At 45.0% G+C, this 21,732-nt stretch overlaps 1 protein-coding gene across 2 annotated transcripts in view; it reads left to right on the plus strand.

Annotated features, from left to right (window-relative positions):
• The window catches only part of HPS4 (Hermansky-Pudlak syndrome 4 protein), a 66,647-nt gene that overhangs the window by 21,241 nt on the left and 23,674 nt on the right, over window positions 1–21,732 (plus strand). The window contains exon 1 of one of the 2 annotated variants that reach the window (XM_065454398.2): window positions 1,925–2,139. The exons of the other annotated variant lie outside the window; for it this stretch is intronic. Within the exon in view, the coding sequence (XP_065310470.1) occupies window positions 1,962–2,139 (178 nt within the window). The 5' untranslated portion in view covers window positions 1,925–1,961. Of the gene's footprint in view, window positions 1–1,924; window positions 2,140–21,732 lie in introns of those variants that run through there. 2 annotated transcript variants of the gene reach the window in all.

The raw sequence follows: 21,732 nt of genomic DNA on the forward strand, positions 1-21,732 counted from the left end.
AGTGACTTTGGAACTCCTGACAAATGCTGCAGAGGCGGAGGGGGCAGATGAACACGACTGGGATACTCGCTCGTAGAATATGGCCGGTATTTTGTAGCGATGCCTTTTCCGATTCTATGCTTTTTCACGCTTTTCGCGCTTGGCCAGTGGTCAGAGCGAAGGTCTGCCCGCGTTATCAACGGGATCGGACGGCCGTGTGTGGTGGATGATAAGAATAGCATAGAATAAGCCATAAGGCATCGCTACAAAATAGCGGCCTATGTCTGGCTGGTGAGCTGCAGTTGGTGGCGATCCGCTATGTGGTGCGATCGCTATAGCGGACTCGGTATATGTAGACGTTTCAGACGCACAGCCGTGTATCTAAGTTGTGACAATAAAAATAAATGCGAATTTGTCAAAGTTCTGCGATTATTTGATTTCTTAATTATCAGGGGCCTGAATGATACGGTCAATCATAACGCCGGATTTCAACTCGAAAATGGTAAGCACATGCGCGACGAAACCGCCGGACAACGCGTCACACATGGTGGCTAGTAGACTATTGGAACCTGATGGAACATATGAGAGACTTGCTGCGCGCTTGTTGAATGTGTTCTTGGTACGATTGCTCTGCACACGTGCTTAAATAGCACGTGTGCTATACACCGTTAGTGCCTGTGTAGTCTATCATCTTCAGGACTCAACTAATAATGTCCATTGGAAATTTAGTGCTCACCACATTCCGTGCACGTGCGCGTGCGTGCGTGCGTGCGTGCGTGCGTGTGTGTGTGTGTGTGTGTGTGTGTGTGTGTGTGTGTGTGTGTGTGTGTGTGTGTGTGTGTGTGTGTGTGTGTGTGTGTGTGCAACAGTAAACTACACTTTCCTCGGCAAAAGACCGACCAAGCAGATGCGCCAAACCCGAAACCCTGGAAAAGTAAACGTAGAAAGGTTAGCTTTGTTAAAGTGTGCTGTTGATGTCTTACATTTATTTCAAGGAAAATATTTAGGTATCGTTTGTTTTATCAGTAGTAATTGCGTAGGAAACAAGGCCAGCAGCATCGACAACTGTAATGGTAGTAAATAAAGCAGCGATGTCCTGCGTGCGAACAACCCCACTCTCCCCAGCGTAGGGTAGCAAACCGGATCTTCCCCTCTGGTTAACCTCCCTGCCTTTCCTCTCTCTCTCTCTCTCTCTCTCTCTCTCTCTTTCTCTCTCTCCTCCTGCGTGCGATCTATTCGGCAAGGGAGTAGCAACCAGCAATCACCAGGAGAGTCTGGGAGGATTCGCAAAGAAAGCTTCGCTTGAAAAAAAAAAAACATGTCCACGTTGAAATTGTGAACAAACACCCAGCCGCCTACCTTCAACTTGATTAACTGAATATGCACTTAGGCATATTATTCGAACTTCCAACACATGACCGATTCGCAACTGTATAGAGATACACTTACCAAGCTTCAGATATGCTTTTAAAGCACTATCTAAGCTTTCACCATCGTGCATGCAGCGCTTCAAGGGGCTACACCTTCGCGCCTTGTTGAAGTCGCGCTCCTATCACGCGTACACGATGTCTCTTCCGTGCTTGCTTGCGTGCCTTCTCTGTTTACTTTGAGTCGGTTACGTAGCAAACACTCTAACCAAACATGTTCTGTAACCAAACCCGTCCCAACAAACGGCTTTTCCATCACGGAGTAGTATAGTTCTGCTACAACTGTTCGCGTACCTCATGCACTCGGCCTGCACTCGAAGTCCGCGCGGCGCTCCCTATCACCGGCGCGTCGCGGAGTGTCTCTAACCGCGATCCTGTTCTACTATCGTCGTTATCGCCAAGCGCTGCCACTTCTTTGCGTCCCGTTAGTTGTCCGGTAAGCGCAGCAGCCCCCTCCCCCCTCCTGCCCCAACGAGAGGCATCGTTGGCGCCGCCGGCGTCTCCAATCTCGTCACTGCCTCCGGTGTTGCTCGCGATCGGAGCAAGTACACTTTGATGATCGCCGGCGCCTGGATCATTTGGGTCGCCGCTACCAGCGTGTTCGATTGGGCCCGCGGATACCTGGCCGGGCGCGACTTCTTGGATTACTCTGTTGGGACCCTCGACGCTCCCATCCTGGCGCTGCAGGAAAGCGGAGTCGGAGTCGGCGCGAAGGCGTCGTCGACGACGAAGAGTGAGTCGCTTTTTTTTTTTTTCTTCTAGGCACCACGTGTTGATGGAGCGCAGCGAAGGCGTTTACTGCTTCGCTTGGTTTTATGTTGTTATTTCGGTTTTTTTTTTTCAGTACTGTGGTCTCGCTATACAAAAGGTCATGGCACGGAGTTATATAGCACGTGCGATGGTACGCAGGGTGTGACATTAAAAACAAAAATTGGCAACGCGAGCGCGGTGACGATTAATACTTACGAGAGCTATCCTGGTGCATTTTCATGCACGACCACGTTTGTAAATAACATTTCTCGTCCGCATTAGTTATTGTAACAATTTAATAAAACGTCTGAAAATATATATGCTTGTTTTCGATACGTTAACCTAGTGCATAGACGCCGCATATAGCATATTCCTGTATTCTGAGAAGTAAGCGTGAGAATTCAAATTCGTAAACAGCAGTGGGTATTTGAATGAAAGCCATGCCTGATGCTACAATCAATGGATATGCGCCGACAGATAGTGTGAAAGTTCGTGTACTCGATCACAAGCCGTTGAATGGGTATCTGCTCTTTATTTTTATAGTTATATTTTAGTTTCTTCTCTATCCAAGCGGCTCTAGGGGTGTTTTTTTTTCGTTGTTGCGTTCGCGGACTCTCTCTTGGTGTGTGTGTGTGCGTGTGTTAGTGTGTTTCACCAGCGCAGATTCATCGAGATAGAAGCAGCACAAGATGTCTGTAGATATGTTCGCGAACGCTAGAACACTCTTTTTCTGCAGTCTATATCTGACGCTACGCGAAAAACGATATACACTTTTTTCTTCCTTGTTTTAATTGCAAATGATTTCCCTGCGTTTGGTATAGGACTGATTTATTTATTTATTTATTTATTTATTTATTTATTTATTTATTTATTTATTTATTTATTTATTTATTTATTTATTTATTCTTGTCTGTTTGTTTGTTTATTTGTTTGTTTGTTTGTTTGTTTGTTTGTTTGTTTGTTTGTTTGTTTGTTTGTTTGTTTGTTTGTTTGTTTGTTTGTTTGTTTGTTTGTTTGTTTGTTTGTTTGTTTGTTTGTTTGTTTGTTTGTTTGTTTGTTCATGCTGCGGTCCACATGGGCTATGCCAGAAGCGGGGAAACTACGAATAAAATGGGATATGTGCTGCGAACATAACAAGAATTCAGAATAACGTGCGAACAGTACAGAACATTTTTGTGTAGCGCAGTAGCTATAAAATATTCATTAATAAATACCATACAAATCCGCAAGTCACAGGAGAAAAGCACGGAGTAAGAAAGGCGTGAGAATATGTGATATATGATAGCATTAAGCGTCTTCGATGGATTGTAAAAACTGGAATAAAGGCAACGAGTGAATGTTACCGGGTGCTAGGTTCCACCGCTCAACTGCATGTGCGCAGAAAATAGCTGTACACTTCAATTTGTCAGTAAGTGCAACAAAAGTCGCAATTTTAAGAAGATGGTTACAACGGGTGAGGATGTGTCCTGTTAGCAATAGCTGAAAGGTTTCACTTCACCTATCACAATTTTTTATTCATATAAGAATTTAATGTTGTGGAAAAGCGGGCGACGTACTGTAGTTGTTCCCATCATCTCCAATCCGCAATCAATCACTCAACCAATCAATCAATCAATCAATCAATCAATCAATCAATCAATCAAGCATCACACGTGCGTTGATTGCTCTATTCACTTTCTAATCGTGTACCTATGCAGTCGCCTGTTTCAGTTACGATAGAGCGAAAGCAATAAAAGAAGCGCTTATGTGCGAATGGTGCTCACGTTAGTTTGAAACTCAGTCGGTGCAGCCTTTGTGCTTCATGTGCCTTCAAGGTGATTTATAGAACGCGCATGCAGGAGCCTATTTGTATTTCCCACAAAAGCCGGTTCACATGTCTAGCTGGTTTGTGATTTCGTTTTTCATAAGAATTAACCCAACCTAAACACAAATTCGTGAGCTATCGGTGTCAGATTGCATCCCAGTCCCTCAAGTCAGCGCAGGTTATGCTAAATGCTGAGTTTTTTTCTTGTTCTAATTTTGAGAATTCAATTCATATTTTTTTATTTTGTAATTTATCCACCTTCTCCAATCTCTCGGGAACGAATGTCTTGCTACGTATATCTACGAATATCTTGTCTCACGTATAACTGAAGGGGCGAATTTTTGCGTTGGAAACGTGTAGTGTTTAAACTTACAAGGCGCGCACTGAGATCGTATAGGAAAAAACATGTGGGACAACTCAAGGCACATTGTCGTTGTCTAAGCTTCATGAGTTTAGTGACGCCTTTACGTCAGTGCTGTCTACGCGGGATTTATTGGCTTCCTACTGCCTAGATTCAGATACCATGGCCTACGTTTTTATTCTAGCGTGTTTATAAAACGTAGAGCCTTGGAATGCACACTGAACACGTCCACTCTAGGTGATCGACCGAAAACCGGGTAGTTCAAAATGAAGAATTCAAACCAAATTGGAGAACAAGGTAGGCTAGCACCAAGAGAGATAGATTGGATGCAATGATATTTAGGAAAATGCGGGAATAAATGAGGAGATCAAAATAGAAGTAATCGAACTAATCTTTTTTTAAAAGAAAAGAAAACTTTAGGGTTAGTGTACAAGTCGACTATGTTGACCCTAGAAGACAATTTTGGATGGCAGCGCAAGCGTATACCGGTCGCTGTGACCAGTCATGCTCGCGTGCAACACTTCATAGATAGTTTATAATCCGCATAGAAGGGAGAAGCTCGAGGCGATTGTTGTGTAGAGTTCAGTACAATAAGCAGGATGTCTTGCGTCAAACGCATACGCCTCGTAGAAGAACTGTGATTAGACTGAGTGATAACGAACCAAGGAGTAACAAAGTTTTTTTTTTTGCGTAAAAGGCAGAGGGTTCAAAAGAAGAAAAAAACTGGTCCATCAATTACTTAGAGATGACTGGCGACTTGAATGCTCTTAGCAATCTGTTATGGTTAATGTGTAACACACACGCACGCACGCACGCGCACACACCCATGCACTGGGTGAAGTTCCTGAAGAATGCAAATGGCATTAAAACAGACTTGAAATTGTCAACAGTGCGTGGACAACGGTATATATCGTCAGCCTGGAGGCAACGTTCCGACGAGATGATTTGTCTTCGTTTCTATGTGTTTTGTACGTGTCTGTATCTTTCCTACGTAACTGAATGTTTAGCGACGTGTCGAAGCGTGTCTTTGGGCATCGATTGCCTTCGTGTGTCACACACCGGATGTTGCCGTGTGACACGAAACATAACCGATATGGCTGAATCTCCCTCGCGCGACGTTTCCACGGAGCAAAGTGCGGTTCGTCAACTTATTTTTGGTGCGAAGAACGAGAGACTCCGATGTTTTTTGCCCCTCTCTTTCAATTTCTGTTATGTGTATTGTACTATACACACCTGTTATCATTACTCTTGTACTGCCGTGTCCAGTTGCGCTGCTTCGAACGCTTTCCGCAAACGTCGAGATTAGTGTCAAAAGGGCACTGACGAGGAACACTAGATCAGTTGAAATAGATAACGTTATTCCTTCAAAGCTTTCTTTTCATTAATTTTGCGCTAGTAGGTTGATTATCACAAGAAAGAAAATGAAAGTGGAAAATTCATTTATTTTTATTTCGCGCCGAAAAGGCAGCGCCAGTACGTCAGTGTGACTTCATAAATTTCAAATTATTTTCTTGTATTTGGGCCCTTGTGGTTCGGTAAAAGTTATTGAAAAAGCTTGTTATATGTTCAGTCTTTCACTCATTTAGAGCACAATTTAGTCCATCTTTATCGGTAACAAGCTGACGGCCTGAGCAGACGCCGTCGAAATAAATGACGTCACAGCGAGACGGTGCGGAAACTTGAAGACGGCGTCGCCACCCGTCTCTTCTTCTGGCGTCTCTTCTGGCATAGCGAACCTCGCCTCACGAAATAAGTGGCTTTTTTGTACCATAGAAAAGTAGTTTAGCAGTAAAGCCGAAATATTCGTTCTCTTTAGTATTTTTTTTCAAAGACGCATCAAGGAGAAAGAGAGAAGCTTAGGAAAAAAACTTCAAGTTTTGCAAAATTAAAAGGAAATGGAGAGGTTGGTACGTACTTCCTCGAGGAAAGATGAGAACCGAGCTATTTCATTCTCTGTAACATTCAGGTTGCACGGAATACAGAAAATTCTGAACAGCTGCCACAGCAGAGATAACGCGTTGAAAACACACAAAAAGGAAAAAAAATACGGAAGCACAATAGCCGTTATGAAGACAGAGTTCCTGCTCTGAAGTACAACGCTTCAGGCAAATAGGCGGCAGCAGACCCTTAATGTCAGCAATCTCCGACTGATTACAGGAGCGTCGCCTCATTTAGTTATCTTATCGCTGGTATCTCACTAACTTGCCTGACTGTCGACGTTCATTAGGAAGACAGTAGATTTCCTGGAACCAACAGGCCGTCTAATCGCTTCGCTTCGCCTCTGTTTAATCGAGGGAGTAAGTACGTCGAACGATTTACATCGCGTCCGCATTGAACTGGAGTGGCGCTGATTAGATGACATTCTGCCTGCCGCACAGGTGATACTGAAAGAACTTATTCGTAAGGCCATACATGCCCGGCCAACTCTACCGAATTTTTTGTAAAGTTTACGGATTCAGAACCGTTCTGCGACTTTACAAATTTTGCGCGTTTGTTTCTACAAAAAAAAGCAAATTAATTTTATCTGCGAAAACTTTCTGAAGCTCACGAAAGATGGGACGGCATAATCGGAGTCTATTAAGCAGGTGAAATCGGCAACAGAAAAGTCGCCGAAGAAGTCACTGTCTTCTAAAGAACTACGTGTTGCTTTTCGATATCGGCTGTCCTATAGGTTTGCTGCTGCCTGTCTGCTGCGTCTAAAAGTAAACGATCGTTAATAAAGTGCGTATATATCCCACAACTGGCGTGAGCGCAGGGTATGCATAAAAAATAAAAGACACGCGCGATATTCCGCCCTTTGTCAAACTGTCGGGATTTTTGCGTTTGTTTAATGTTCACAGGTTGGCATGTATATAGGATGCATAGATACGAAATTGTTTCGAACTTAAGTGCTGTCATAGCAACAAAATTTATGAAAACCGGAAGTAAAGGAAGAGCCTAAGAACAACCAGCATTTTTTTTCGTTTAGTTTACGTGAAAACAAAATTATGTGATGCGGAGGATTTAATAGGTAATTTTATTATTTGAAAGATAACAAAAAATTATCAAATTCTAAATTACTTTAAAGGAACGCCCAGTTACACTGACTATAACAACATCTGAACGGAGCAATTCACTACGGTGAAGTTTATCAAAGAAAATGCGAGGCCATAAATAACTGCGTATGCGTGATAGCTGTGCCTTATCTAATCACAAAATAATAAGGAACACAAAGAATGCCCTTCCCGAAATAGAGCCTCCGTTTTCAGTAAACAGTCGTCCTATCTCTGGCCTGATTTCTTGTTTTTATTACCTTGAGTGAATTGGCTGTCTTGCGAAAATTTAGCTGTCACTAGGACTCTATATAATGTATATCACATAAAAAGCTAGCAGTGAAATCGAGATATCAAGTCTTGCTGTTATTTTTTTTCTCTTTTGTTTGTTTGTCCACTTGCTTGCTTGCTTGCATTTTTCTTCTATATGGTATTTCTCTCCCCTCTCCCTTTTCTTTGCAAAGTAGCATCTGGGCTAATATTTTGTACGCCGGATGTTAAAGAAAACGCTTTCTCTCTGTCCGGTTCTCATGTCGTAAGCGACTAGAATGCCTTCAGTTTATCGTATCGTAAAGCAGCTATGAGCGCCTTGAGAAAACACTCGTATGTTCAAAACTCAGCGACTGAAACGCAATACTCGTATACATACCCGCCGTGGTTGCTCAGTGGCTATGGTGTTGGGCTGCTGAGCACGCGTTCGCGGGATCGAATCCCGGCCACGGCGGCCGCATTTCGATGGGGGCGAAATGCGAAAACACCCGTGTACTTAGATTTAGGCGCACGTTAAAGAACCCCTGGCGGTCGAAATTTCCGGAGTCCTCCACTACGGCGTACCTCATAATCAGAAAGTGGTTTTGGCACGGAAATCCCCATAATAATAAAATATACTCGTATACAGCACGGTGCCCGGCGCGTTTTCTGCGCCAGCGGTAGACGCTGGGGACACGGAGCTGATTCATTGTTTGTGTCACGCCAAAGCCAGAGAGTCTTGTTGACGCGTCGTGACTATACGTTCGGCGCCACTCGGCGATTACACAGCTCTTACCGGTGGCACCAAAAGCGCAGGACGCCATGTTGTCCGAGTATCGCGTTTCAGTCGCTGAGCACTGTACCTCCAGTTCTCAGAAAAGGGAGAAAATGTTGACGTATACTAGGAAACGTGGTGTACGCTGCGGATCGTCTTGTCTCGGCCGTGTGCATAAATGTCACCGAAATGTAGTAGACGACGATGCGCAGTATCGGCCGTTGCTCTCCCTGTCTGCGACACTTGAGACGGTCGATAATAGCCAGCGCGGCTTTACTGAAGTAACCACAGTCGGAACGTTAACAAAAGGACGCGAAAGAGTGACGCTGTACTCTGATAAATTATTTTGAAAGTTTTCTTTCAAAGCTATAGTTTGGATATTTTCGTGATAGTACGTATAGATTATAAAGGTCAAAGGGTTTTTCGTTTCTGTTTGCTTTTTCATCATTTTTCTTCTTCTAAAATTTTGCGCCGAAACAGCCGCACGGGTATACGCTTCTGTGACGTCACGACTTTCAAAGTACATTTGAGCCGTCGTGGCGGCAGTAAGACTTCTCTGAAATCACTTAAGTTCAGTCTTTGGCTTCTTTAGAATGCAATGTCGTCTATGTTTACCGATAAACCAGTATCTAGGCCCGAGGATACGATGTCAAAATCTCTGACGTCATGGCGTCCCGTCGAAACACTGAGTTTCGAGAAGTCTTATAGCACCACAACGACCCAAATACAAGAAAATACCTTGAAATTCATGATGTCGCACTGACGTACCGCGCTTCAAGCTTCCGTGCGGAATTCAAGAACGATACTTTTGCCTTCACTGTCACGTTTAGTTGTCAGCCTATTACTGAGAAACTAACGAAAGAAACATTTCGAAAGATTGCTTTACTAGTCTAAACTGATCTAGCATAGATATTTTGTGCATCTTTAATCACGCACTGCAACGCGCTCGTGTTCTACTTTTAAGGCCAGAATACATGGAGCGAACTTTTACGACGAAGTTCGGGCGGCAGAAAATCTGCCGCGGCGTGACGCCCTATGTTCGTCAGGCTGCGCTACATGGAGCGAAGACACGGCGGCCGCCGCCGGCGATTCGTGGCGTTGTTATCAGTGTGGCTAGACGAGGCAAATGCGCTGTAGTTAAACACATGACACAAAAAAAAACTTTAACGACTACTATTATCGCCTTTGAATTGCAGAACACTCTAAAACGCGTAAAATTTTGTTTAGAAATGATTTCTAGTATTTTTTATGTGTTTGAGGCATTCATGTGCCGATGTAGTGTAAAGAAAGCGGCTATGCTATGCGTTGTGGCAACACTGGGCGGGAAGCCCAGTAGGAAGTCGGGGCGGATAGTGAGGCCTGATTGGCTCGCTTTGGGGCGCCCCTCGTTTGCCGCTTCCGGTATCGTCGACGCCCGACGAACTGCTTCCGGTATCGTCGACGCCCGACGAACTTTTCTGCGCCAGCTAGATCGGCTGCGAACGACGATTTCTCCGCCGCCGCGCGTCGCGCGTACGCCGCCGGGCGTCGAAGGCCGACTATTCGTCGCATATTCGCTCCATGTATTCTGGCCTTTACTGCAGTGCTGTCGAGGAGTCCCCCTCTCGGCATTTACCGTCTTTTCTGTGAGATTAAAAAAGTGCAGTGATAAAAAAAAAAGCACCAGCGGATTTGATATATGATGCGCAGAACAATCTCGCTCAAGCTGTGCGCTGCTCGAGAGAGTATTACTTGAGCACTTCCTTGCCTAACTTTATCAAAAGTGACCCCAGTAAATTCTGTAATTGTATCGGCGAAAAGAGAAAAACCGGTATCACATATGGCAGTCGACGGAATCAACGTAACGGATCACAGAGCCATTGCCGAGCATTTCAATGAATACTTCCAGAGCGTGTTTAACACTTCCATTTCAAACTGTGCATGTAATGCTATGTTCAGACTACGTTCGTAAGGTGCCGATTTTTCGTAACATGCGTAAGCGGAAGCGCAACAAGCGTATGCGTCTAGTTCAGACTGCGAACGTAAAGGTACCAACGTGCGCAATTCACGCGAAAATCGTGGGTGAGAGTGTTAAAGGGTCGGCAACATTTACAACTGTTATGTTACGACCGTTGCGACACAGCCAATGACCGATAAGCTTTCGGCTTTCAACAACCGGTGACGACACTTCCGTCCTCCCGTCTGCAGACAGCTCCGGGCGCGGGAAGTGCCATTCCGCTATTCCGTGCGCACGATTGGCTGTGTTCGTGAAAATTTTTGCAGTGCGCCTTGCGAGACTGTTTTCAGTTCATCTGGTTTATCCGCCAAGGAAATCGATGGCCGCAGATGCGTGCTCCGAACTTCGATGAGTGGTCTCATTAAGTTTTCAAGGAAGTGGAACTGCTGGGGCGACATGCGCATGATGTTATGAAACATCGCAGCGTCACCAACTCGGAGCTTGGCGAAAAGGTTGTGAAAATCGCCGTCCACGGCCCTGTCGATAAATACTTGCCGCACACAAACCCTTCTGCGTCGCCTTCGTCGTCTTTGGGCGATTGAATACATGACTATAAGTTTGTTTTGAGCGTGAATTTCTTCGATCTCGGCCAGCGCTCGCATGTTGGCAGGAGCCATATTGGACCGCTGGTGACGTCGATTCTGCAGCTCCAAATTTGATTGGCCTGTTGTAAAAGCCGTAATTTAAGCAGCAGTAAATGTGAACAAAGGTGCCGGCTTAACTGCCGTAACGTTTTTTACAGCCGTTACGTTCGATACGCCAAAAGAGCTGTTACGCGCGTTACGACCGTAGTGTGAACATAGCATGACACGACAGTCTTTTCACATGCAGATGCACCCTTCATTTCTTATCCTGCTGGTGTGGTATCTATGTTACCAAATTTAAAAACCGAAACATCGTGCGGTCCTGACAATACTCCAAACGTATTCCTACGACGACGCGCTTTACCCCTTGCTAAATTTTTGGTTATTATTTTTCGCACTTATTTACTGATTTCACAACTACCCAGTGATTGGAGGACAGCCCGAATCGTACCCATCTTTAAAAAGGGACACTGCGTGACGCTAGGAAATTACCGTCCTATTTCACTAACTTCGCAATGCCGTAAAATTATTGAACATCTCATAGCTACTAGTATAACAAACTTCCTCGAGGAACGCTGCATATTGACCAAATGTCAGCATGGATTTCGGAAAGGATTATCAACAGTAACTCAACTCGTCACATTATTTCTTTCTCTGGCATTGACCCTCGATAGACGCGGTAGGATAGATATGCTTTTCTTTGATTTTTTCAGAGCCTTCGATAAAGTTCCTCATAGATAACTCATTTTCAAATTTGAAACAATAGGCATTCCACAAATAATTGTCTGGATTTCAGCGTACTTGAGTAATCGCAAACAATGCGTTGTTGTAGCGGGTCAACACTCGGGCTGTCTTCCGGTCACATCCGATGTACCTCAGGGCAGCGTGTTAGGCCCTTTGCTCTTTATATTGTATATTAATGATATTGTTTATCTTGTTCGCCCTGGTGTAGAAATAAGATTGTTTGCAGATGATTGCGTTTTGCTTAAATAAATTAGTTACACTGACGATTACAACGATCTCAACACTAGTTTGGGCAATATACATCAATGGTGTGTTAAACGGGGAATGAGCCTTAACACGAGCAAATGTGTCTGCCTTCCAGTAACTCGCCAAAAAAAAATCTGTTGTCATATGCCTACATATTAGGGTCTTCACCATTACAAGAAGTAAGTTGCTATAAATATCTCGGTGTAACAATCACTTCAAACCTGTCTTGGAATTTTCATATTGATAATATTCGTTCATCCGCCTTCCGCAAGCTTTTTGTCCTTAAACATGAACTTAAAACTGCTCCCACTAATGTTAAGCTGCTCTGCTATACTGATTTTGTGCGGCCAAGATTGGAATATGCTTGCATTATATGGGATCCTCATACTAAGCGCAACATTGATTGTCGTTAACGTATTCACAGAAAGGCCGTAGGGTTTATTTTTAATAAATCTTCTCCATTAGACTCACCTTTTGATTTAATGCAAGCATATGGCATTCCTCTATTACAAGCAAGAAGGCAAAAATTGAGATTAGAATTTCTTTCCCAACTCCTGGAAAATAAGCTAGCGCTAGATGCATCAACATGTTTGCCACCCTTAACTAGCAGGCCCACCCAACACCACAATGAAAGCGCCCTAACCCCATATTTTTCTCGCACAGACTTATTTAAGTTTTCTTATTTTCCGAGAACCATTAGAGAATAAAACTGCCTTATCAAAGCAAGTGATCAAACTGTAAAGTAACCTTTTTGAGCCTGTATTATTGTTGCTTTTTTTCGTTGCTGTTTCTTTTGTATTTCTTTTGTATTTGTATCCACCACCCTGCTTGGACCATGAGTGCTCAGTATGGTATAGATAAAATTTAAACAATAGGAAATCGAATACTCGCATCTGGTAAAAAAAACGCTAAAGATAAGTACTAAAGTAGCTGAGAATGGCATAGTCACGAAGCAAGAATTATTGAGGAGGCGAAGCAGTGCTCGCTCGGCCATCCCGCTAAAGTCACGGCGTCGATGGATATATTCATCCATATATCGATGGATATATGGATGGATGTTATGAGCGTCCCCTTTGGAACGGGGTGGTGGGTTGCGCCACCAAGCTCTTGTTATTATATCGCCTAATGTCCTGCCTACATTAAGAAAGAAGAAACGGAAGGAAAAAAAAAACTACGATGTATTCCCACAGCCAAAGTTTCTGAACCCCTATTGTAAATTTTGTTTTTGTACGCCTCCGTTGTTTGACGTTTCCCTACTTCCACCAATCTTCCAAATGCCTCTTACTAATCTCTATTGCGGGCATGTTTACTTTCCCCCTGCTCTCGCTGAGCACAAGGACTTCAAGGAGGCCAGTGATTCCTAAATCGACCGCTGGGCAGATGTCTTCACATTCTAATAAAACAGGCTCCATCATTTCCCCAGCTTTAGCGCAGCAAGCACATGCTTCTTCTACCTTCTTATATCTCGCTTTATAAGTGCGTGTCAGCTAAGGCATCCTGATCTCGCTTCGAAAAGTAGTGAGTTTCTCTTTGTGTTATCATAAATTGCTTCTTTCCTTATTTCGTTTTTTCCCCTTAAGTAGTTATTCGTGGCAGGTTTCTTTTCCATTGGCACCACCCATGAGATTATCTCAGCCTCTCTGACTTTCCCCTTGACGTTATTTGTTGCTGTGTTGCTCCCAATACAGACTGCATACTTGCTGGTAAGCTTCCTAGTTCTTTTCCTCCACTATGAATCAATGTTATTCCTGGTCCTGGTGCAGCGCCGACGCGCCCCCTATCGTGAGTTGGCTCGCCTAGAAGGCAAAACGTGCGCGGTGCGCTCTCCAAAGAGGCAATATACGAGACGATATCGCGATTTTTGTGCGTCCCGCCCATAGAAGAACATGTAAACGCAGTTTCCGCCGCAGCACAATAGATGGCGCGTCGGACGTTTTACCAATAGGGTCACTATAATCATCACTTTCCTCCTCGCCCGACCGTGACATTATCGGGCCGCCCGCGCCTGCTTTCGTGGCCTAGCCAGATTCCTCTCCTGAAATACTTTTTCATTGGGCAGAGTATTCCTTTAAGGCGGAAGCGATGGGCCAAGTTCGTGTTGTTGAATTTCGCGGCCACAGAGCGGAGCTGATGACGTAAGCGGGATTTCGCGGATTTTGTATGATCTTTTTCCTGGTTGCGAAGGGGTTTTTCTATGTTAGAGGAGTTCCAAAAGCATCCCAGTTTTGAGTCTTAACTTAGACATATAATGTACTGAACACATTGTAAAGTCCTCGGTTAGCAAGAATGTTAACTATGTGCTCAGAGAGGTTGAAAAAGTACACGACGACACAGAGCCTTAGTGCCGGAACATTATTGTAGCGTCGCCACCTGGCGGTCGCTTTCTTTTTCTTCTTTTTTTTTTGTTTACTAAGCCTTCACTTATATGTTAAGACTGATATTATTACAAATTCCGGGAGTGGAGTTAATGAAGCTACATGAACTTGGCAGTTTCTTCGAACGCCCCTTTAACTTCCATTCCGTTCTTCTTGGTACTCTCTTTCTATCTCTCTCAATTGTCATCTTCATATGATATTGCTTGCTCTGCTTGCTTCACACCTTTTATTACCATCCACACTCCAGGCATTCCCTGTTAAATCCACCCTTACGTACATCCTCTCGCTTAAGCCACAGTCGTCCCATAGCAAACATTAACACCCGATCGTCTGCCATGAACACTACCCGATCGTCTGCCATGAACACTTCATTCTTTCCCGACGCTATAACCCATTGGAACCATCTCCCAGAAGATATCGTGTCATGAACTGACCGTAAAACGTTCCGCGAAATGTTAAATAACCACACTGCTTAATTGCCGATCCCACCGACCCTTACTCTAACACGATGTTCCTTTTTTTTCCTTTTTTTTCACAATTGTTCCTGGCTTGTATTTGTTTATTGTTGTTTCTTTACTGTTCTGTACATTTCTTCTAACATTGTTACAAGGGTTAAAGCCCTCCCTTATGTAATGCCTCCGGGTCTTTAAGGTGAAAATAAATGAAATGAAATATCGTTCCTCATCGAGTTGGCGTGTAGGAAAGAAAAAAATCGTGGTGTAACCAACGAAAGAACTCCACAGGAGAAAAAAAAACGGCAATACACGCCACAAATGCCAGATTTATAACACCTACAAGTATACAGCGTCATGTCACCTGTTGCTTCATGTTGCGTCGCGTCTTTTCTCTGATACCACCGCACTCGAGACGGTAGCGGGTTTTTTCCTCAGGAGTCAACACTCTCCCTTCCTACTCAGTTGCCCTCGATTGAAATCGAGGTAGAAGTGTCTTGGAGGAGCCAATATGGACCGACCTTCTTCGAGGCGCAAACGCCTATCTGATACTTTGGGGTATACGGTACACCCAACGCCCTTGGCAGAGATGCCGCCAAACGGGGCACGGTTGATAGTTGGGCCCGTAAAGCAAACAATTGGAACAATTCGTGACGCCATTATCGAGTGTCCAGAGTATCGGCACGATGGCCGCGGTGCAAAGTGTAAGGGGGTCTGGCTGTCGGGTGTGTCAAAAAAGACGCGATTGGTCGATAAGCGAAAGCTGGCACGGGAGTCCGAGTACGGGATATTCCACACGTCACTTCCGTTGTTGTTGACCTTAACAGACGCTGTTGACGGCACAAGTGCACGCACGCGCCTCCGCGGTTTCTGCGGGCCCGATACGCGCGATCTTTCGCGAGGTGACGCTGCGTATCGCAACTGCGTAAAATCCACGAGACCGACACCGTCGTGGATCGCCTGATTGGCAGCGGCTTTCGTCAGCTTATATACGCTGTGTGGGTGGCTGGTTGAAACTCGTTCCGGAGCCCCTGCCAACGGCCGTGGGACATTGTCCTCAATGTTTCTGTGCGAAACTCTAGTATATCCCAAGGGCGCCAGTACCACGTCATAAATTGCGATCGTCACCTTCCGAATCGCGCAATAATTGTGTTTGGCGCTGATACCGGCGCAGCGGTGTGCTTGTTATCGCATCAGAGGACGGCTCCTGAATGGTCGCCGTAGCTTCAGAGGCCGCGGCGTTTCGTCATCGGTAATCAGGCCAATTTACTTTCTTTTTTGTCTTGTTTTGTTTTTGAAATCGTAAAAGAGGTGAATTTTATCTCGAAAGTGTAATAACTGGCGCTTCGTAACCGATCGCCCCGATAACTGATTACGGTACCCGGCTGTATTCACTGTACAGACGTCTGAAACTTTTGATGATTGACTAAATTTTTCTGGTAAGGCAAGCACGAATGTGACTCTGACAGAAACTTCAGCTTAATATATCGCGGCAGCTGTGCGTAGTCGATGATTGCCGAATTACAAAAAGCAAGAAACAATCATGTGCGTGTGTATATATATATATATATATACAAACTTTTAGGAAGGAGTCTTAGCTGTCTCGCAGAAAAGAGGGTAACTCAAATAGAGTATTGGTGTACAATAAGGCGACCGCCTCAAATAGGCGTTGATCCCGAGTTCGATCAGTGGTCACAGACAACTTTTTGTTCAACTACGAAGTTCTTGCTCTTTTCTTCGTGATACCTGTATCGGGTTTTCTTTGTGTAGCTCCGTGCCGCAGTTGTGTGGATGAAAATTTTCCCTTTCGCTAAGCCTTCTCTAGGTTGCGGGCCACTCATCCCGTCCCTGCGTTAAAGAACCCTAGGTAGCCAAAGTTAATCCAGTGCCCTTTACTAAGGCGTCACCCACACCCCCAGTACGGCTTTGGGGAGCTAAACTCTATGAATCCACCGAATGAGATCCTCTCGTTTATGTGCATAAGTTTATGTGCAGAATCAGATCCTCTCCTTTTAGACTTGCATAAGTTGTTGCTGCAGGCATACTATCATCGTCATGGTAAGCCTGGTTACGCCCACTACAGGGCAAAGGCCTCTCCCATACTTCTCCGACTACCCGGGTCATGTACTAATCGTGGCCATGTTGTCCCTGCAAACTTCTTATTCTCAACCGCCCACCTAACTTCGTGCCGTCCCCTGCTACGCTTCCCTTCCCTTGGAATCCAGTTCGTAGCCCTTAATGACCATCGGTTATCTTCCCTCCTCATTACATGTCCTGCCCATGCCCATTTCTTTTTTCTTGATTTCAACTAAGATGTCATTAACTCGCGTTTGTTCCCTCACCCAATCTGCTGTTTTCTTATCCCTTAACGTTACACCTATCATTCTTCTTTCCATAGCTCGTTGCGTCGTCCTCAATTTAAGCAGAACCCTTTTCGTAAGCCTCCAGGTTTCTGCCCCGTACGTGAGTACTGGTAAAACACAGCTGTTGTACACTTTTCTCTTGAGGGATAACGGCAACCTGCTGTTCATGATCTGAGAATGCCTGCCAAACGCACCCCAGCCCATTCTTATTCTTCTGATTAGTTCCGTCTCATGATCCGGATTGGCGGTCACTACCTGTCCTAAGTAAATGTATTCCCTTACCACTTCCAGTGCCTCGCTGCCTAATGTAAACTGCTGTTCACTTGCGAGGCTGTTAAATATTACTTTAGTTTTCTGCAGATTAATTTTTAGACCCACCCTTCTACTTTGCCTCTCCAGGTCAGTGAGCATGTATTGCAATTAGTCCCCTGAGTTACTAAGCAAGGCAATATCATCAGCGAATCTCAAGTTACTAGGGTATTCTCCATTAACTCTTATCCCCAATTCTTCCCAATCCAGATCGCTGAATACCTCCTGTAAACACGCTGTGAATAGCATTGGAGAGATCGTATCTCCCTGCCTGACGCCTTTCTTTATTGGGATTTTGTTGCTTTCTTTATGTAGGACTACGGTGGCTGGGGAGCCACTATGGATATCTTTCAGTATGTTTACATACGGCTCGTCTACACCCTGATTCCGTAATGTCTCCATGACTGCCCAGATTTCGATGGAATCAAACGCTTTCTAGTAATCAATGAACGCTCTGTATAAGGGTTGGTTATATTCCACACATTTCTCTATCACCTGATTGATAGTGTGAATATGATCTATTGTTGAGTAGCCTTTACGGAATCCTGCCTGGTCCTTTGGTTGACAGAAGTCTAAGGTGTTCCTGATTCTATTTACGATTACCTTATAGTAAATACTTTGTAGGCAACGGACAGTAAGCTGATCGGTCCATAATTTTTTCAAGCCTTTGGCGTCCCCTTTATTATGGATTAGGATTATGTTAGCCTTCTTCCAGGATTCCGGTACGCTCGAAGTCATGAGGCATTGCGTATAGAGGGTGGCCAGTTTTTTAGAACAATCTGCCCACCATCCTTCAACAAATCTGCTGTTACCTGATGCTCCCCAGCTGCCTTCCCCCTTTGCATAGCTCCCAAGGCTTTCTTTACTTCTTCCGGCGTTACTTGTGGGGTTTCAAATTCCTCTAGATTATTGTCTCTTCCATTATCGTCGTGGGTGCCACTGGTACTGTACAAATCTCTATAAAACTCCTCAGCCAGTTGAACTATCTCATCCATATTAGTAATGATATTGCCGGCTTTGTCTCTTAACGCATACACCCGATTCTCGCCTATTCCTAGCTTCTTCTTCACTGCTTTTAGGCTTCCTCCTTTCCTGAGAGCATGTTCAATTCTATCCATATTATACTTCCTTATGTCAGCTGTCTTACGCTTGTTGATTAACTTGGAAAGTTCTGCCAGTTCTATTCTCGCTGTAGGGTTAGAGGCTTTGACATATTGGCGTTTCTTGATCAGATCTTTCGTCTCCTGCGATAGATTACTGGCATTCTGTCTAACGGAGTTACCACCGACTTATATTGCACACTCCTTAATGATGACCATAAGATTATGGTTCATATCTTCAACACTAAGGTCCTCTTCCTGAATTAAAGCCGAATACCTGTTCTGTAGCTTGCTCCGGAATTCCTTTATTTTCCCTCTTACCGCTAACTCATTGATCGGCTTCTTATGTACGAGTTTCTTCCGTTCCCTCCTCAAGTGTAGCCTAATTTGAGTTCTTACTATCTTATGGTCACTGCAGCGCACTTTGCCGAGCACGTCCACATCTTGTATGATACCAGGGTTAGCGCAGAGCATAGAGTCTATATCATTTCTAGTCTCGCCATTCGGGCTCCTCCACGTCCACTTTCGGCTATCCCGCTTGCGAAAGAAGGTATTCATTATCCGCATATTATTCTCTTCTGCAAACTCTGCCAATAACTCTCCCCTGCTATTCCTAGAGCCTATGCCATATTCCCCCACTGACTTGTCTCCAGCCTGCTTCTTGCCTACCCTGGCATTGAAGTCGCCCATCAGTATTGTGTATGTTGTTTTGACTTTACCCATCGCCGATTCCACGTCTTCATAGAAGCTTCCGATTTCATGGTCATCATGACTGGATGTAGGGGCGTAGACCTGTACGGCCTTAAATTTGTACCTCTTATTACGTTTCACAAGACCTGCCACCCTCTCGTTAATGCTATAGAATTCCTCTGTGTTACGAGCTATATTCTTATTAATCAGGAATCCGACTCCTAGTTCTCGTCTCTCCGCTAAGCCACGGTAGCGCAGGACGTGCCCCCTTTTTAGCACTGTATATGCTTTTTTTTTCGTCCTAACTTCACTGAGCCCTATTGTATTCCATTTGCTGTCCTCTAATTCCTCCAATAACACTGTTAGACTCACCTCACTAGATAACGTTCTAGCGTTAAACGTTGCCAGGTTCAGATTCCAATGGCGGCCTGTCCGGATCCAGGGATTCTTAGCACCCTCTGCTGCGTCACAGGTCTGACCGCCGCCGTGATCAGTTGCTTCGCAGCTGCTGGGGACTGAAGGCCGGGGTTTGCTGTATTCATATAGGAGGTTAGTATAGTATACATATAGTATATATATAGGCATACTATACGTGTTTATAAAACGTCTACGAGATGACTTGCAGGTTGCCACGCATACGATGTCGGTGAATTAGCCGGACTTCACACCTGTTACAACATTCTCTTTAGACGCCCGACAATGTTGACACAAGACAGGCACGATATGAGCACAAGACGTTTTGTAAATCATGTGGGAACGCCTGGGAAACTTCTCTTGAAAGGCATAATGGGATCGCCAAAAGTGTCTTGCTCATCTTGTCAAGCTATCTTGCACATGTAGATAAAGCGATGTAGGTGTGTCAAGTTGGTGTAGCCCAGTTAAATGTGCAGAAGGGAGGAACACTTTCTGGGCATATAGTCTGCAGCCTTACGTTTCTTTCTCCTCTCCTGTGGCGCCGCGCGCGATATCTGCTACGCCGGCTTGCCAGCTTGGCTAAGTGCATTGACCGGTGCCAGCGCGTTGTCGGCGTCTCCAAGACGAAAGAGCTGGCACGCAGTGGGGCCGCAAGAGTGTGTGCGCGCGCCCGGTCTGGGACGTGCCTCAAACGGGAGCCGACTTATCTCGAACCACTCGAATGTGAGCACGCGTGAATGTAGCGCTCGGATCGAGGGGGACTCAACTCTCCAGTCGTATCCCCGGATGCCTTCCCTCGGGCGCGCGCTTGTTTATACGGCCCGTGGAAAAGATCGTGCCGTAATCTGACGCACCGAACTTTTGCGACAAGAGTCGAGTGCTTTCTTCGGAACTCTTAAAAGTCACTCAAAATTTTTTCTTCCACGACTCTCGAGCTACGTTCACCGTCGGGCGGCGAAGGAGATCACGGGGGTCGCGCGCGCATTGCTTGGGACGAGAACGCGCATGTATACGGACAGCCGCTTGTGCGAAAGCGATATACGCGGTACAAAAATGCCATTACTTTCGCGGCGTTCGTTGCAAGTTGGAATATTAATTTGGCGAATGTGTCTGATCGAGTGCCTATACTATATATACCGCACGTGAGCGCGTTCGTCAGGCACACACACAAAGTACAATTCTTTCGGCAGCGCGATTCGAACCGCTGACCTTGCTGTCAGCGTGTTGTATACGCGCTCTCACCCGGTTACGCTAACCATTGAGTGCTGGAGGCTGTATTTTGCACTAAATGGCATTTAACACGGCAATGTGGAATAGAGATTGGCTGATAGACAATGCGTGGATCCGAGGCGCTTATGCTTCATAAGCGTGAGCGAGTAATTTGAATGTAGATGTAGTATCTCTAGTAAATTGAAACTGCTTGTGAGAAATAATAACTATGTGCAGGCATTTTGCATCAGAAAATGACGAAGTAATGATGCGTGTTCTCTATATAATGTGCGAAATTGCTCTCTGCTTGTGTGTGTGCGTGTGTTCTTTTTTTAGTTTATTCTTTAATTTGTTCTGCTCAACTGTTGAAAAATCTCTCAATGTGGTTATGTGCCCCATTACCATTAAGGTACGTACAACTACTACTACTACTACTACTACTACTACTACTTACTATTACTAGCAACAACAATAATGCAACTACTACTACTACTACTACTACTACTACTACTACTACTACTACTACTACTACTACTACTACTACTACTAGTAATGCTCTGAAACTAGTACTGCTATTGGCTCTCCACCAAGTTCTCGGCTGTTGGTGGGCCATGAACAGAGCTAAGGAAACATAAAGGATGTAAAAGTAGCGGGAAAGCCGGGAGCATAGTGTGCGATGGCAGACTTGCGCAGTCAACAGCGTCCGGGCACGCGTGAGCGATACGCTAAGCGTCCGACTGCCGAAGTCGCGCTTATCGGCATGGAAAGGCGCGCCGGTATCGCTAAACTTTTTTTTATTTTTTGGAATGTGGCAGCGCGGAGTCCGCGAGCCATCCGTCACCTTTCGTAAATAGCCGTTCCGGACGGGCGCCC

This window comes from Dermacentor albipictus, chromosome 2 (assembly GCF_038994185.2).
Source record: "Dermacentor albipictus isolate Rhodes 1998 colony chromosome 2, USDA_Dalb.pri_finalv2, whole genome shotgun sequence".
NCBI lineage: Eukaryota > Metazoa > Arthropoda > Arachnida > Ixodida > Ixodidae > Dermacentor > Dermacentor albipictus.